The 17,920-nt window shown below is 49.9% G+C and overlaps 2 protein-coding genes across 3 annotated transcripts; one reads left to right on the forward strand and one right to left on the reverse strand.

The window, feature by feature from the left end:
• Positions 1-316: 316 nt before the first annotated feature.
• GRM2 (glutamate metabotropic receptor 2) lies at positions 317-16,894 on the reverse strand. The gene is made up of 5 exons (XM_031958460.1): positions 16,321-16,894; positions 10,484-11,321; positions 6,801-7,864; positions 1,535-1,709; positions 317-991 (listed from the first exon to the last, which is right to left on the reverse strand). The coding sequence occupies exons 1-5, from the start codon at positions 16,804-16,806 to the stop codon at positions 918-920; spliced, it is 2,637 nt and encodes an 878-aa protein (XP_031814320.1). The 5' UTR covers positions 16,807-16,894; the 3' UTR covers positions 317-917.
• On the forward strand, positions 10,695-14,640 carry LOC100914539 (IQ domain-containing protein F6). Of its 2 annotated transcripts, XM_031958467.1 has the most exons (4): positions 10,695-10,781; positions 11,784-11,860; positions 12,108-12,173; positions 14,168-14,627. In XM_031958467.1, exons 2-4 carry the CDS (start codon positions 11,843-11,845, stop codon positions 14,531-14,533), a joined length of 450 nt encoding a protein of 149 aa, XP_031814327.1. In that variant the 5' UTR covers positions 10,695-10,781; positions 11,784-11,842; the 3' UTR covers positions 14,534-14,627. The 2 variants fall into 2 exon arrangements, with proteins under 2 accessions (XP_031814327.1, XP_031814336.1); XM_031958476.1 differs by lacking the exons at positions 10,695-10,781; positions 11,784-11,860; positions 12,108-12,173 and adding an exon at positions 12,782-13,589 and having other exon boundaries at positions 14,168-14,640.
• Positions 16,895-17,920: the final 1,026 nt, after the last annotated feature.

A 17,920-nucleotide genomic window follows, 5' to 3' on the forward strand; every position in this document is an offset into this window, starting at 1 on the left:
GGAAAAAAGCAGACAATAATTCAGGTTCAGGTCCTCTGCCTCTTCCCACATCACCCAGTTCTGGGAGGCTGGTATAAGCATCACATTGTTTGGGTTGCTTTACCCAGAGAAAGCTCTTCTGGGCCAGGAGCCAGGAGCCAGCAGTAACAACTGATGGTATTATGGCCCCGGCTCCCTGTGGCCCTCCTGGTCACAACAAAGAATGCTATCATCTAGGTATCCTATCCATTATATAGAAAGTCCCCTCCTGTGCCCCTACCCTTTTGATTAAAGTGCAAAAAGGCCATGGGTTTGGATTAAAAAAAAAAAACTTTATTTACAGAAATTACAAAATAAACCACAGGATACATTATTTTTTCAGGAAGACTAGGTGCTCCCTCCTCCCACCCTTAAAATAACTTATATAAAAAATTAAAAGCCCTAGGACATAAGTAGGGATTAGGAGTTCGACCCAGAGCTGGAAGCAACTTTGATGTAGCAAAGACTGGGGAGAACCTGGCTCCTCTATTTCCTTCCCATTTGGGGACTGCCTCCCTAATATAAACCCTTTGATCCTAGATCTGTAGCATCTCTACTTCTGTCAAATCCACCTCTCTAACCCCAGCCCCTCTCTCAGGGTTTCCATTTGACACTATTGGGTCAAACAAAGCCAATGCTATGATCTCTTGGGCACCCCATGCTCCCAACATTCTCCAGCAGCTTCTGACCTTGGGCCAAAGTTGGGAAGTAGGATGGGTTTAGGTTGTTATAACAACCCATGGGGATTAGGGGAGATGACAATGTTTGGGTATTAGAGAAATGAGATGATTTGGGGTTATTGCAATGTTCCAATGTTCATCTGCTTGGGTCCTGGGAATAAGGCCCTGTGCTATCTCCCCATCTCTAACCAGGGAGCTGGGTTGTTTGGGGGCTCAGCCTCAGAGTGATGAAGTTGTAGAGTCCACCACTTCCCGGCCATTACATACCGTAGGGACAAACTGGGAGCCAGAGCCTAGGGAGAGAAAGCAGAGAGGTCAGTGGTGGGGACAAGGCATTTCATGAATCACATAGGGCAGGAGAGAGCAATCTACTCTCCAAGGGGGGGGGTGCTTTCTTAGGCTCAGAGGAATCTTCTCTGTGGTGTGAATTTCAGGGAAGGTTCAAAGGGTCTTTGAACTAGGGGTCTTCTGCTACAGAGACTTCTCTCTTTTTAACTCCTTCCTTTTTTCTGTTCTATTCTCAGTGAACAATCATTCTATTTCTCTCAAAAAATAAAATTAAATAAGATCACAATATGGTGACCTGAGAATGTCTTTAGAGTTCAAGAGAATAAAGGAAAATGAACTGGAGGGGAGGGGGCATAATGGGGCAAAAAAATCGAGGGGCAAGTGGGTATAGACGACGTTCTGGTGGGAGATTGGGATTCAGGAATGAGGAATAACCTATGACCCTAAGGAATACATATGGGAATTCTGTGATGATGGGAGGTGGGGGTGGGGGGTGGATAGAGCTCTCGGTCTGGGATCGCCAGGAGGTCCAGGGTGCACAGACTGACCGTGGGAGATGCTGGAGCCAGCAGCCGTGACACTGAAGCGGCTGGTAGGTGCTCGGTGGGTGACTACATTCTTCTGTGGCTGGAAGAGGATGATGTGAAGCTTGGGAGTAAAGAGGCAGCCTAGGACCACGGAGCCGCTGAGGCTGACAGACACGCACATGGTCGTGGTCTGTACCTGGAGGGAGGACCAGGAGTCAGGGCTTCTGTGTTGCAAACCTCCTCCCTTCCTCCACCCACCCAGAGACCAACCCATCTCACCCTTGGGATCCCGTTATAACATCAAAGTTAGAAGAGATTTTGGAGTGTAGAATGCTATAATATTATTCTCACTCATAAAGGAGCATGGGAACAGAGGGTTGGGACCTTGGGAGTTTGCCTGGGATTGCGAGAGATCTAGAAACCATGTGGCAGGAGGTCAATAAAAGGAACTGGGTGTTAGCCTGAAGAAGAGAAGGTTTAGGGGGTCATGAAAGCTGTCTTCAAATTGCACATGTTTAACATGTATTGGATGACTTGCTGTCTGGTGGGGAAGGGAGAAAAATTGGGAACACAAGGTTTTTCAAGAATGAATGTTGAAAACTGTATTTTGAAAATAAAAAGCCATTATTAAAAAAAAAAGAAAGAAAGAAAGAAAGAAAGCTGTCTTCAGTATCTGAAGGTCCATTGTATAGAAAAGGGGTATGGATGAGGAATATATCACATCTGTGACTGGGAGACAATCCATATCACTAGGTCACAGTGATCATAAAAAGACCAAATAGACAATTTTGATTACATAAAATTAAAAATCTTCTGTGCAAACAAAATCAATTTAGGAAAAACATCTCTGCAAGGGTTACTGGAGCCAGCTTGGCCAGGTTTGCAAGCCCCGATTGCTCAATTTTCAGTCTAGACTTCAAAAAGGGATGGACAAAATGCTGATAATGTAAATTAAACTTAAAAGTGTGTCCTGCATACATTTTCCACTGAAGAACTGGTTGGCAAAAACATTTACCAGGACACTACTGAAATGGGGAAATGATAAAAGCCTGATATCACAGATATAAAAGGAACTGACACAAACCCATGCTTTAAGAGCCATATCCTAGTGTATAAATTGCTCAACAGATATGAAAATGATTTTCTAAAGAATTTCAAGCTATGACTGACCATGGGAAATCATTCTCCAAACTGTTAAAAATAAAGAGAAATAAATAAAAGTAAAACAACTCTGAGGTCTCATCCCACGCTCTGCACATTAACAAGGGTGACACAAATTGGCAACATTCACACAAGTTCTCAAAATTGGCGTCATCCTTGATCACTGAAAATATCCAATGAGTTGCTAAATCCTGTCATCCCCCCCGCCCCGCAACATCTCTTGCATATGTCCCCTTCTCTCCACTCACACAATCACTGCCCTAGTTCAAGCTCCTTTCATTTATAATGAAATAATCTGCTTTGTATCTTTCCAATGCAATCCATACTCCACAATTCTCTGAAAATGTCATCCCACTATTCAATAAATTCTAGTGGTTCCCTCTGACTTCTAGGATCACACATAAACGCATCTCTGTGGTGTTTAAAGAGCTTCACAATCTAGCCACCTTATCTTTCTGGTCATCTTATTCAATACCTCCTGCTGCATCCTCTATGGAGCAGTCCTACTATATTTCTCACACAATATTCTATCTTCTTTGTTTGGATCTTACCTGTGCCTAGAATATTTTTTTTTCCCTTAACCTCTTCTTTTCAGAGAATCCTTGACTTCCTCAAGCATCACCTCTTGTAGGATGACTTTTCTGGTCTTCCCTCTCCACCCTCCATATCTTCCATATCCTTCTCATTTAAAGCTACCTTCCATCTATGCTGTGTTTATTTTGCATGAACCAATTTTAATGACAATGTTGTCTTCCTATTAAAATATAAACCCCTTGAGGATAAGGACTATATTTTTCCTTTTTCTTTGTATTCCTAGCGCTCAGTAAAGTGTCTGGCATATAGTAAATGCTTAATAAATGTTTGTTGATTGATTATGGGAAAGCAGGAATACTAGCACTCTGTTGAAGCTTTGAACTGCTACAACAGTTCTGGATAAAAATTTAGAATCATATAAGAAAAATAACTGAACATACATATTTTTAAACTTGGTGATATAATTAGGCATATACCCAAAGGGACTCAAAGACAGAAAGAGGAGATTCTTTGCCTTAATTGCCGTCCAGCCTTAAAATGGGGTGTTACCTCAGTCAAACTGACACCTGTTGGAAGACTTTAGCTTAAAAGATGCCCATCACCAGTCATCCTGATTTATATTTGCCATTGGCTCCAGATGGCTCTGGAGAGGAAAGTGAGGCAGGTGACCTTGCACAGCCCTCCCTCATTTAAATCCAAGCCACATGCATGTCATGGCTTCATTTCCCTGATGTCATAGCCATCTTCAGGAATGAAGGACAAACAACAACAAAGGCAGAAACAACAAAATGTTCAGAGCAACACTTTTGTGGTAACAAAATACTGGAAAGAGTGAGCTTTGATTAATTAGGGAACCAAACGAACTATGGTATATGAATATTATGGGATATTATCATGCCATCAGACATGACAAATATAGGAAGTGAGAGAAGCGTGGGAAAAGTTGAATGAACTTAAAACAAAAGACTCAGAAGAAAAAGAACAAGGTACACAACAGCTGTAAATGAATAAAAATAAACCGAAATCAATGTTAACTGGGGAAAAAATAACCAGATCAATAATGGTCCAGGAGAACAGTTCATCAAATATAGAGCCTTCCTCTGAGCAGAGCTGGGAGAATATAAGTACAGAATACCATCAATATTGTCAGATGAGGTCACAAGGCCAGTTGTTTTTGTTTAGCTGTTTTTCTTCATATAAAGGAGGGTCCAATGCTGATGAGGTAAGGGTAGATCCAGAAATGACAGTGATTTAAAACCAAAAGAAATAAAAAAAAGTTATATTTAAAAATAAAAAAGTAAGTATTATAGAAGAATAAGAGAAGGAAGAAAAGGGAGAAAAGAGGAAAGAAAACAAGGAAGGAAAGCAGGAAAGAAGAAAAAAAGGAAGGGAGGAAGAAAAGGAAAGGAGAGAGGGAGGAAGAGAGGAAAGGAAGGAAGGGAGAAAGGAGGAAGAGGTGGAGGGGTAGGAAAAGGGAAAGAAAGAAAAAGAGAAAAAAGTTAAAAAGAGAAGAAGAAAAAAAGAAAGGAAGAAATAGAGGGATAATGGAAAGAGGGAAGGAAAGAAATAGAGATGAGAAAGCAAGAAAGAGAGTAGAGTGAAAGAAAAAGAATAAAAAGAAAGAGGAGGAGCAGGAAAAAGAAGGAAGGGAAGAAAAGGAGGGAGGGAGAAAGAAGGAGAGACAAAAAAAGAGCAAAAGAAAAAGACAGACAGATAGATAGATCCTTCTGCTTGGTGCAAGAGGGTAGAACTGGACCAGGGGGGATCTGAGGGATCAGGGAAGGCAGATTTCAGCTTTGTATGTTAGAATTTCCTAAGTAGAACTATACAACAAAGAAACGGGCAGCCTTGGAGTTAAGTGAGCTCCCATCACTAGAAGTACTTGAGCAGAGTATTTGCCAGGCATAATGTGGGAAGGCTTCCTGCATCAGATAGAACTCAGCCAGATAATAACAACGACCTGGGACATTTGTGTCCAGATTCATAGTTTGCTAAGCACTTTACAGCTCCACTGTGAGACAGATGCCATTGGGGACCACATTTTGCAGATGAGGCTGCCCAGGGGACTTGAGTGACCTGGCCATGTTGTTGCACAGCCAGGAGAGATCAGCCTGGAGATCCGAGTTCCAGTTGCTCCACTAGCTCCCCAACTCAGTTGGAAGAAAGGTCCCTTCCAACTCTATTATTCTGGAGCGAGACAAGACCTTACTTAGTTGAAAGCGCCTAGGGGTCAGAAGACTTGCATTTGAGGTCCAGTCCTACAGATTTCTCTTGAGACTCACTTTCCTTGTCTGTAAAATGGGTGGGCTATCACATGCTCTTCCTATATTATAAGGTGATTTTGAGGAAAGTGCTTTGGAAGACCTAAATGTTGGGGAAATTTGAGTAAAACAGAAAATTGTGGATTGTCAGCTGGAAGGGGCCATGGAGATGGTTATATCCTGTTCATTTTTAGAGATCTGTGTGCAGGTGTTTGGGTACCTACTAAGCTAAGTGGTGCATACCAGGCTTGAAGTCAAGAAGATGTAAGTTCAAATCCAAACTCAGGCAACCACTAGCAGTGTGACCCTTAACCCTGTTTGCCTCAGTTTCCTCATCAGAAAAATGAGCAGGAGCAGGAAATGGCAAACTCTCCTGTATCTCTGCCAAAAAAAACCCAAACAGGGACATGAAAAGTCAGACAAGACTGAAATAACTGAATTAGATCATCAGAAAGACCCTTTCTGAGGTTCAAGCCAGTCTTTCTGTACCAGCTTCTGTTAGAAATTGGTAACAATAATAATATCTGACATTGATTTATGATTTTAAAATCTGCAAAGTCCTTTATGTATTTTAGTTCACTTGGGTTTCAAAAGAACCCTGTGTAGGGAGGTGGTGATAGAGGTCTTATTATCGCCAACTTACACTTGAGAAGTTTAAATAACTTACCTATGATAGGAGCTAGGTGAGGTGCCTACAGAGAGATTTGAAGGCAGCCTTTCTGACTGAGCCCGGGACTCTGCTCACCATGCTGATGTCGGAGGCAAAACTGACTCACGACATTTAAGATTGGAATGGGCCCTACAGGGCATCTAGTCCATCCGTGCCACTTGACAGATGAGGAAACTGAGTCCCTGCAAAGCCCCAGTGCAGGGGGGTGAAGGAAGCTGCTTTGAGGGGTTCCTGGTCATGGTCTCAGTCGGGCAGAATATGCTGTTTGAGTGGGCAGTGGGAGACAGCAACTGCCATTCATGTTTGAGGACAGAGGACTCCATCGGCCAAGAGAAAGTTTGGGGGCAGAAGGAGGAGGAAGGGTTCTAGAAATTACCAGTACATCCTTCCTCCCCGAACTGGGGCTCGCAGGAGGACTGAAATAGCTTAGGGAATGCTAACTTCCCTCCTCCAGCGAGCGCGGGGATTAAGGAGGATTTAAATCTCATCTCCGACGCTTAATAGATGTGGGATGCCGGAGAAATCACTAAACAGCTCCGTGCCTCTGGACTTCTGCTTGCATAACCCGAGGATGCTGGACCTCTCCCCTCCAGTTCCTCTGGGCTCCTCTACAGGCGGGCCGCGGGCTCGGCCAGGCCCCCCCCCCCTCCGGGGGGCTTACCCTGTAGTCGCTGGAGGTGACGTAGAAGATGGGCAGGAAGGCCAGCCAGATGATGCACGTGGTGTACATGGTGAAGCCGATGAACTTGGCCTCGTTGAAGTTCTCGGGGCACTTGCGCGTCTTGAAGGCGTAGAGCGTGCAGAGCGCGATGAGCAGCACGTTGTAGGCCAGCGAGGCCAGCATGCCCGAGTCGCGGTGGCTGCAGCGCAGCGTCACCACCTCCCGGCGCTCGGGCGCCGTCTCCTTGCCCGCGCCCGGCGCCTCCGCCAGCAGCCACGCGGCCGCCACCAGCAGCTGGCCCGAGATGAGCGCCAGGCAGATGGCCACCTGCGAGGCCGGGCTGATGAAGCGCGGGCGGCGCGCGCCGGCGCCGCCGCCGAAGATGCGCGCGATGCGGTTGGTCTTGGTGAGCAGCGCCGAGTAGCAGACGGAGAAGGCGGTGCCCAGGCCGAGGCGGCGCAGCGCGCACACGGCCGCCGAGGGCTTGGCCAGGAGCACGAAGGTCATGGCGTAGCAGAGCAGCACGCCGGCCAGCAGGATGTAGCAGAGCTCGCGGCCCGAGGCCTTCACCACGGGCGTGCCGTTGTGCCGCACGAAGACCCCGAGCACGAAGAGCGTGGCCACGACGCCCAGGCAGGAGAGGCTGACGGGGCCCAGGGCCCACGCGTCCCCCCAGCGGATGTACTCCTGCGGCAGCTCCGAGCAGCCCGACAGGCTGGCGTTGGGCCAGAAGCCCAGGCCGCAGTCGGCGCAGGTGAACTCGTCCCGCAGGTACTCGTAGGGCTGGCAGGGGATGCAGAGCCAGCAGCAGACGTCCCCGGGCTGCACGCTCTTCATCTCGTGCTGCTGGCAGGGCTCGCTGCAGCGCGAGGCCGGCGGCGCGCGCGAGGCCCACGGGATGAGGCCCGGCTCCAGGCGCAGGCCCTCGGCCCAGTAGCCCACCTTCCGGTAGCGGTAGCGGCCGCCGGCGGCGCGGAGGTACGTGAAGATGTTGTAGCGGCCGATGCCGTCGCCGAAGCGGTCGAAGCGCACCTCGCTGTGGGTGTCGGCCGGGCGGAACGGGGCTGCGGGGAGAGGAGGGGCGCGACGTTAGAGCCCTGAGCCCGGCCCTCACCCGCTCGCCAGATGAGGAAACTGAGTCCATGCAAAGCCCAGTGGAGCGTTTTAAAATTTAAAAAAAAATAATTTATTTCCCCCCCTGAGGCAGTTGGGGTCAAGCCCAGGGTCCCACAGCCAGGAAGGGGGGAGTGTCTGAGGCCACATCTGAACTCGGGCCCTCCTGACTCCAGGGCCGGGGCGCCCGAGCTGCCCCCGAGCTGCTTTGAGGGGCTCCTGGCCGTGACCTTAGTTGGGCAGAATACGCTGCTTGTTGGCTCACCGCTCAGGGCTCACAGACCCAGCCTACACCAAGGCCAACCTGGGATGCCTTTAGTTCCGTTACTGAGCCTTGCCTCGGCGCGGGCTGTAAGCCTCACTCCCTGCCATTCTAGCTCACACTGTCTCCGTATAAACACGCACACACACACCGGCTCTAACGTGTATTTCAACCTATTTAACACGAACGGGACCACCTGCCATCTGGGGAGGGGGGGGGGAGGGGAAAAGTTGGGACAGAGCTCTGCAAGGGTCCAGGCTGAAAATGTATCCATGCATGTGCCTTGTAAATCAACAGCTTTAATGAAAAGAGAGAGAGAGAAACCTTACCCAGTCTCCCAAACGATCCCCTTCCGACACCCCGCCCAACCCCCAGCATAATCTGGACTCTAATGTAATAACTAGCTTCGTTCCCAACTCCAGTTCCTATGGATTCCTACTCTGCTGGGAACCACCCGTCACTTTTACTCTTCTGGACCTCAATTTGTTCATCTCTGAAATGGGTATAATAATAGCGACTATGCTTGGGAAGCTCAAACGAGAACATATCCACAAAACCCTTTGCCAACTTGAAAGCCAGATTGGAATGGCAGCTGTCATTACTTCTGCCCTCGGGGCCGAGTAAGGAAAAGCTTCATCTTTCTCCTGCTGGCCCCCCTCAGCTATTTGCAGACTGATTGCTTCTCCCTGACACTTCTCTCCTCTGGGCCAAACACCCCCAGTTCCTTCGGGGATCCATGTATCCATGGTTTCCATACTCTCAGCATGGGGGCCGTCTTCCTCTGGTTGGGTCCCAGCTGGTTAGTGCCCTACTAAAGACCTGCTTGGAATAAATAGCAGACTCACCTTTCTGCCTGGGTTATCAATGCAAACTAAGCTCGCTCATTAATTAAGTTAATTAATGCACCTTTTGCATCTTGTGATTATTAATAACAATAGCATCTGTAGAGCACTTTAGGGCTTATAAAATGCTTGCAAATAGAATACTATTTTATCCTCACAAACAGCCCAGGCAGGTAGGAGCTCTGATTGCTTCCATCTTAATGAGGAGAGGGGTTCAAGTGACTTGTTTGACATTGCACAGCTAATAACTATCTGGAGACTGATTTGAACTTGGGTTTTCTTGATTTTGTATTAAGCTTTCTCTCTCTCTCTCTTATTATTATTATTATTATTTTTTGCTGAGGCAGTTGGGGTTAAGTGACTTGCCCAGGGTCACACAGCTAGGAAGTGCTAGGTGTCTGAGGCCAGATTTGAACTTGGGTTCTCCTGACTTCAGGGCTGGTGCTCTATCCACTGCGCCACATAGCTGCCCCTCTCTGTATATTTTTGAAAGAAATAAATTTAAACTATCTAAGGTGTCCTATTAGAAAGTAATCTTCTCATACACCTGGATGGAAGTATCTATATGGAAGCCAAGCCATCAGACAGACAGGTCACTCCTGTCATCCAAACCCCCGGTGCTTATCTAGCTTGGCCTTTGGCTCAGTGTTCATTGTACTTGACCTTTCACTCCAAACAAACCGGCCCCCTTGCTAGCTGTCCCCAGTCTTCCTCTGTGCTTTCTTTGTGTGTATTTGGGTGGGCTCTCCATCTCTTACGCACAGGCATGTAGCTTAGGAGAAACGGTGCTGACTGGGGATCAGACAACCGGCCCTTTGGCTCACTGACATGTGGATTTGGGCCGAGGAAATAACTTAACTTCTAGGACCAGTGATATGGTCAACTGCGAAATGAGATTTAGGTAAGATGGCCTCTGAGATTCCTTCCAGATCTGTACCTAGAACTCATTCTTTCCTCATCTCCATACACTGAAATTTTCCCTTCCTTCCTTCCAGGCCCTCCTCAGGTGGTATGGGAAGAGTCATTCTCCATCTGCTTTCTGTACTCCCAAGGTTATATTCATTCCTGATAGTACAGAGTTCTCCTAATAGCATCACCTGAGGAGGGCCTGAACAGAAGGGAAAATTTCAGTGTGTGGAGATGAGGAAGGAATGCGTTCTAGATACAGATCTGGGAGGAATCTCAGAGGCCATCTTACCCAAATCTTCCTCTTTAAAGCTGACTCTGGTTCTCCAGCCAATGAAAAGGCACTCTCCCTCGGCTTGTTTTCCTCACATTTTGTCTGGCTCTCCCCCTCCTGTCTCCCCACCCCACCCACTCACATTATATCCTCTCTATTAGACTATAATTCCTGGGAAAGTAACCATGCTAATTTTTTTTTAACATCTCTGTACCTTAACACTAGGTCAGGGTATTGCACACAGTAGGTCCTTAATAAATATTGAAAAATGGAATCGACACATTACCATCAAACTTGACATTGAGCATGAAATCTTTGTAGAGCCGCTTCCCGTTGACCGGCCGCATGGCGTCACAGAGATGGGTCGTGTTGGGACACAAGGCCTGGTGCATGTTGTGCAAGCTGTGAGCCATGGCATACACAGCGTTGACCACAAACATGATTTTGGACTCCTGCTCAAAGGGTCCCGTCTTGAGCGAGTGGCCCCCGCAGTCCCGCCGGCGGAAGCTACAGCCAAATTTCTGCTCCCAGAATTCTCTAAACCAAGGGTTCCGGCTGTTGTTCCACGGATCAAGGGCTCGAAAGTAAGTGGCAAAGTCACTGATGGGATAGGAGGCCAGCTCGATGGTGAGGGCCCCCTCTGCTGCTCCCTCGTTGCCGGCCACCACACTTTCCAGGGCCCCCCAGCCGTCACTGGCCACCCAGGTGAAGGAGGCATTGAGGCGCTGGGCAGCCGCCAGAAGCTCCCGGGCATCCTCCGAGCGAGCAAACACCACAGCCACGCGGGCACTGGGCTTCTGCATCAGGGCCCGAACCACCCCCTCAAAGGCAGCCCTGCTCATGGCTCGGCCCACCTTCTCCGAAGTGGCCACGCAGATGTTGCGGGCTCGGGCTTCCAGCTCAAAGGCCTCGATGCCAGTCTCCCCATAGTCACCCTCTGAGGCCACAGTAGAGACATAGGTCCAGTTGAAGAAGCGGAGAATCTCAGCCATGGCCTTGGCCTGGTAGAAATCTGGAGGCACCGTGCGAGCAAAGTAATCATAACGGGACTTGTCACTGAGCTTAGCGCTGGTTGACGCATAACTGATCTGTGGGATCTGGAAAAGCCGGAGGAGGTTGGCTACCTGGAAGAGAGAGCAGGGAACAGAGAAGGGTCCCCAGAGTTTCAGACTGAATGATTTATTTGATCCCTGCTGGGGATCAAATCAGGTTCCTAGCTGACTCACTCCCTGGAAAGGACCTCCCAAGGAATGTCTCCATTCCTTGGACACATGGCTTGTGGCTCTGCCCTTCCCACCCTGCTTCTTGAGCTTTAGTGACCTGCTCCCACCATCACTGCTCTACCTTTTCCTCATCCAGGTCCTTCTCACAGTCCCTGTTTTATTGGCAGGACTTAGGTTTCCCTCCCCTAGAGCCCCAGGGGTCTTGCTTCTTACTCTAGAAGTCTGTCCCCTCCAGTGAGAGACTAACTTCTAACCTTTTCTTTCTCAGTGGTTGGGTAGAAATGAGCGATCTAAGTGAAGATCGCTGAGTCAGAGTCACTCTTGTGACCTCATAGATGACCCTGTAAAACCTTTTCACACCAGGCCAGAGATGCTTAAACTAAGGTCAAGAAGACGGCTGAACCATCATCTGTCTGGAAGTCATGGGAAGTCTGCTCTCTGTAAGGGATGGACCAGGGGTGGTGGGCAAGAGCCTGGAGTTCCTCATAATTTCAGGGAGGAGAGGGCTGATTTGAACCAAGGGCTGATCTTCCCTGAGGTAGGGGGAAGGACCAGTTTAGCTCTGGAGATCCCTGAGCAAATCCACAATGGGGGTTTTGGGTCCCTTAGAGTCTGGGCTGGGGTGTGAGGTGTTGGGCATCTTTGTTTCCCCTCTTCACCCCCCCTTCTCCCTCTCCTTCCCACAAGTCGACACAAAAAAAGAAAAAGAAGGAGCCAGAAACAGAAGAATCAGAAAAGGCAGAAGAAAAAGAGGTAGGCATCTTGGAGGAGGCAGGATTTTTGCTTTGAGTTGGATAGCCGGAGGGAGCAGTAGAGTGATTAGGAAAGAGGAAAGAGAAAGGGTTTAAACTATAGCAAGAGATTTGGGAGAAAGGCTTAAAGAGGAGGATTGATGGAGAATCCATAACTGAGCTTGATGGGATAAGGGGTGGCCAGGAAAAGAGAAGGGGAGAGGGGAGAAAACAAAAAAGTAGAGGAAAGAGAAGAAAAAAAAAAGAATGGGAGGAGGCAAGAAGAGAAGAGAAGAAAAAAGGAAAGCTGGTGGAGAAAAGTGAGAGAGAGAAGATGGAGAGCAGAGAGGGCAAAGGGAGATGTGAGTTAGGAAATATAGAAGAAAGCACATAGCTGCCCTCTTCGATTCAAGTTGCCACGCCAGATACTGTCCAGGATATTGAAGGAACTGCTGGATGTGATAGTTGAGTCATTAAGAACTGTCCATGAACTTGGATTTTGTGAGCAGCTACAGGACTAGAGGAAAGCAAATACTCAGATTTGGGAGAAGGGAGAAAAGAAGAATAGAGCATGCAAGCTTTGGGCAGTGGGGGAGGGGGGGATAGATTGTATAATTAAAGGACTAGTTTGGGAATATCTGGAAAAGAAAGCAATGAAAGCCAATAACTTCAAGACATTGTGCCGAAGTAGGTTCATTCCTTTTTTTGACAGAATAATTGGACTGGCAGATCAGGTAGTTGTGGTCAGCTGATAATTGACCTTGATTGGACAAAGACTCTTCCAGACAAGATAGAGAATTGTGGGTTAGGCAACAGTATTAGGTAGAGTTTGTGCTGGTTAAATGTCTGGAGCTAAAGAGTGGCCTGCGAGGAGCTCAGGAGTCCATAGAACTATACTGTTATCCATCTGGTCAGTTAAGGATCCCTTAGAGCTGTAGAAGAGGCCGGTGTCTAGAACAAAGGATGTAGTGGGTTTGCTCTCAGCAGATTCTATAGAGAATTGTCAGAGCACCACACTAAAGGAAGGATGTTTAACTAGCCGGAGGAACATGACCAGGATTTGGGAGACTAAAGATCATGTCACAAAAAGATTGGTTGAAGGAATTGGAGTTGTTTAGCTAGGAGAATAAAACCCTTGGGGGTAGAAAGGAAGACATGACCCTTATTTTCAAGTATCTGCAACACTATCACATAAAAGAAGGCTCCATTTGATTTATTTGTTTGAATCTGGAGGGAAAACTAAAAGTAAAGATCTGAAAGTGCAAAGAGGCAGATTTAGCTTTTTCCATGGGAAGGGAGAACTTCTGAACAATTGGGGCTCTCCAAAGGTGAAACGGTTTGTCTCCAGAAAGAATGAGTTTTCCTCCTTCATTCGAAATCTTCAAGTGACAAATGGATGAGCCCTTGTTGGGAACGTTGCCTAGAGATCCTAGATCAGGTCAGCTCTGAGTTTGGGCTAGGTGATGTTTAAGGGTCCTTCCAGGCCTGAGGAGAGAATGGAAAAGAGAGGGAGAGGAGAAGGGGGAGAAAAGATGGGGGGTGGAGAGGAAGAAGAGGAAAAAGAGAAAGAATGGGGAGAAGAGAAAACAGGGAGGAGAGATGTGTGTGTGTGTGTGTGTGATAGAGATCTGAGAGAAGAAAAAGGAGGAGGAGGAGAGGAAGGCAAGGAGGAGGAGAAAATAGAAAAGAATGGGGAAGAGGAATGAGAATTGGAAAGGATGGGGAGGAAAGAAGAGAAGAAAAGGGGAAGAGAAAGGGAAAGGGAAAGGATGGGGAAAGGGGGAGAGACAGAGGCAGAAGAAAAGAAGGGCGAGTAGGAAGACTGGGGAGGGAAGAGGCAAGGGAAAGGAGAACAGAATAAGAGGAGCAGGAATTGAGGAGAAGGGAAGCAGAAGAAGGAGGAGAGAAGGGGACTATAGGGGAAATGAGATGGGAGAAGATTGCAGAGAGAGAGCGCCCGGGTTAGGGGGAGCGAAGAAAAGGCTTAAGCCTCGTGCCTTCCCCCTCTCCACCCAGGACAAGAAGACCGAGGCGGCCATCAAGATCCAGGCCTGGTGGAGAGGCCTGCTGGTGCGGCGGACGCTGCTGCACGCGGCGCTGCGAGCCTGGATCATCCAGTGCTGGTGGCGCGCGGCGCTGGCCCGCGCCCTGGACAAGCGGCGCCGGACCATGCTGCTGCTGTACTCGCGGCAGGAGGGCGCCGTGGTCAAGCTGCAGGCGCGGGCGCGCATGTGGCGCATCCGCCGCTGCTTCTGCCGGGCGCGGGCGGCCGCCTGCATCATCCAGGCGTACTGGCGCTGGTACGCCAGCCGGCACCGCAAGCTGCAGAGCAGCCACACGACGGCCGAGCACTTGGAGATCGATATAAAGATTCTGGTTTAGAAATTCCGGGGCCCTGCGGACGGGGCTAGCGGGGGAGGGGCCCCGGAGAACTCTACCTCTTTCAATAAAGAGTATGGACTGGATAGGCCCGGCTCGGCCCGGCCGCTGCCTTCGGCCTCTGCCCCACGGCCCCGGGCAGCCCCGCACTCGGGACCGGGCAGGGCCCTTGCGGAGAGCATCTCGCGCCAGCCCAACTGTCTCCAAAGGGAAAGCCAAGGGCCCTTCCTCCCCCAGCAGAGGGTCCGGGAATCCTCGCTCCCGGCACGTTAGGAACAGTCCCCTTTCCTCCCCTTTTCTCGCTCCCTCTGCCTCAGGCTGTACTGTGCACAGCCACTGCGAGTCTTGGGGGTGGGGCCAGCTGGGTTTTGGGGGGTCTGCCCTTGGCAAAGGACCACCGCCCGGTGGAGTGCCTTAGGGACTGGACAGCTCCAGCTGAGAATGAGATAGCTGGCAATGAGAGGGTGGGGGAAGGGAAAGGAGGGGAAACCCTGGTCCTGGACCTTGTGTCCCCAAGGGCCAGAATGGCAGATGGTAAGAGCAGACAAGACCTCAGCTGGGCCTGCATTGGCTCACCCCTCCCCAGGGGCCTCCGAAACAGGATTCCCTCTTCAAACCTTCAGACAGAGCTAGATGCTGAGGGAAGGAGAAAGGGACTGATGTATGTATGTATGTATGTATGTGGACGTGTGCATGTATGTATATGGATGGCCTGGCCGCCTCCTGACATGTGGGTGTCCCTGCCATATATCCCCACCCTCTGCTTCCTACTTCTTTCCCTCCCACTCATCCTATCCAGGCATCTGTCCACCCCTCTCTCCGTGTTTCATTCAGTCTTTGTCTGGCCCTTCTTTCTGCTTCCATCTCTAAATTGTCTTCCCGTCTTTGAGTCCGTCTCTGTCTTCTGTCTCCAACTTTCTCTGGGAATCCCGGTCTCTCACTACCTGTTTGTTTCTATTCGGAAGTTTCAGCGGAATACTGGAAAAAACACAGGGCGGGATGTCATGAAGACTGGATCAAATCTTGCCCGAGATTTTAGTTCAGTGGTCATTGGCAAATGACTCCACCCTTAAGACTCAGATTTCTTCTAAAACTTGGAGAGCCTCTGCCTCCCGAGGTGCTTTTGAGGATCGGATTCTGCCCATTCTTTTCCTGGTTTCCTTTTTTTTTTGCTCTGCCCCTGTGTCCTCCAATCTCTATTTTTCTCCTCTCCCTCCCACCCCCAGTGTTTCTTGCCCGGTCTTTCCATTTCACGACGCGTCTTGCCATCTCGATCCCTATTTCTCCGGATCTCTCCCTCTCCCTGTTTTACCCCCATCCCTGTTACCTGAATCCCGCCCGCTGAGTCTGCTTCTTCACCTCCCCTTCCACCACACCCTCTGTGTCTGTGTGTCTTTCTCTGTCTCCCCTCCTCTGGCTCCATCAGGGCAATCTAAACATGAATGGGCTCTTGGGAAGCTCTTCCAGCAAAGGCTTCCTCCCCCAACGTATCAGGCATGGATTGGACTAGATGCCCACCGAGAGAGCTGGGGGAGGCTGAGATTCTGCGCTGTCACTTCTCAGCCTGCCCCCTCTCAGACCCGGCTCTCGGAGAACCGCTCTCCCCCGCGCACACGCTCCCTCTCTGCCTCGGACTCCCTCTGCTGTTTGTCCTTCTACCTCCTCCTCTGTTGCGGTATTTCAGTCTCTCTGCCTGCGTCTCCCGTCCTCCGTCTCCCGCGTCCGCGCCGCCTTCGCCCTCGCCCCCGGCCAAGCCCCTCCACCCCTGTCCGGACCCCCTCCCCGCGGACCTGGATGGAGACGTCGCTGTAGGAGCCGCCGATGACGCCGGTGATGGCTGTGGGCGGCTCGCCGTGGATGGCGTAGGAGCCGTCGGGGCACACGTGGCGGGAGCCCGGGGCGCCGCGGCTGAGGGAGGCGCGCACGAAGTCCAGGGCCTGCTCCAGTGCGTGCGTGTCGGTGGAGCAGCTGTCGAGGATGTGCGCGCCCAGGCGCACGCCGGGGAGCAGCCGCGGGTCGCCGTTGATGCGGTCCAGGGCGAAGAGCATGGCCTCCAGGCGCTGCACCCCGCGCTGTTCGTTCACGGGGCCGCCGCACTCCCCGTTCCCCCCAGCCCCCGGGACCCCCTTCTGGTGCACCGGGAACAGCCCGCCCAGAACCAGGTCCCCCGCCAGGCTTAGGGTCTTCTTGCCTGGGCTCCCAGCGCCCGCCTCGCCCCCACCCTCGGCTCCCCACGGCAGCAGCAGCAGCAGCAGCAAAGGCAGAGCTGGCCCCATTTGGAGGGCACCTGACCGAGGCCCGGGGTGGGGCCAGGGAGAGGAGCCGGAGAAAAAAGAAGGGAGAGAAGACAAAAGGAGGAGAGAGATGGGGAGAATGAAAGGGAGAGAGAAGAGGTGCAGGAAGAGAAAGGGAAGAAAGAAAGGGAGGAAAGAGGAGAAGGGGGAGCACAGATGGGAACCAGAAGGGGAGAGCGAGAGAAGAAAAGATAAAACAAAGAGAAAGGGGAGGTGTGAGGGGGAGGAGGAGAAGGAAGAGGAGGAGGAGAGGAGAAGTGATGGGAGAAATAGGAGGTAGGGTGAGGAGAAAGGGAAAAACAGAAAAGGGAGGAGAGAGAAAAGGAAGATGAAACAAGTAGGCAGGTTGGGAAGAGAAAGAGAAAGGAGGAAAAGAAATAATGAAAAGCTAGAGGAGAGAAGACAGAAATGAGGGAAGAGAAGGAAGATGGGACAAAAATTCACTGGGAAGAGTAGGAAAGAGGACTTTAGATGAAAGTGAAGGAATAGGAAGCAGTGGGTTGGGAAAAACCTAATAGGCTAGAGTGAAAAAAGACAGTGAGGATTAAAAGGAGTGGGAGAGGAGAGAAAGCAGAGAACAGCACCTGCAGAGAGACAGAAACATGGAAGCTGGGTGAAAGGGAAAACCCAGTGGGCTTCCCTAACACTCCCACCTCACATATTCAATCACACTCAAGAGAAATGAGAGTTTGTCCTCCCTCCTGTGAATCCAGGACCAGAGGGGAAAAAAAAACGATTATTCATCAAGCTAAAGGGGTGACAGTGACTGACTTCTGACCTATTTCCTAGGGTCCCATTTCTTTCTCTTCCCTTCAGTTGAACACTACGTGGTCCCTGATCTTTTCCAGGGGATGACATAATGGGGAAGGAGAAATGGGGAGAGGAGAAAGAGGAGAGAAGGAGAGAGAAAGAGGAGAGAAAAGGAGAGAGGGAGAGAGGAGGAAGAGGGGGAGAGGGGAGAGACAGACAAGACAGAGAGACATAGAGACAGAGACACACACACACACAGAGACAGAGACAGAGAGACAGAGAGGAGAAAGAAAGGAAAGAGAGGGAAAGGAAAGAGAGAGAGAGGTTGAGAATTTTTCAACTGGGT

This window comes from Sarcophilus harrisii, chromosome 1, assembly GCF_902635505.1.
Source record: "Sarcophilus harrisii chromosome 1, mSarHar1.11, whole genome shotgun sequence".
Classification (NCBI taxonomy): domain Eukaryota; kingdom Metazoa; phylum Chordata; class Mammalia; order Dasyuromorphia; family Dasyuridae; genus Sarcophilus; species Sarcophilus harrisii.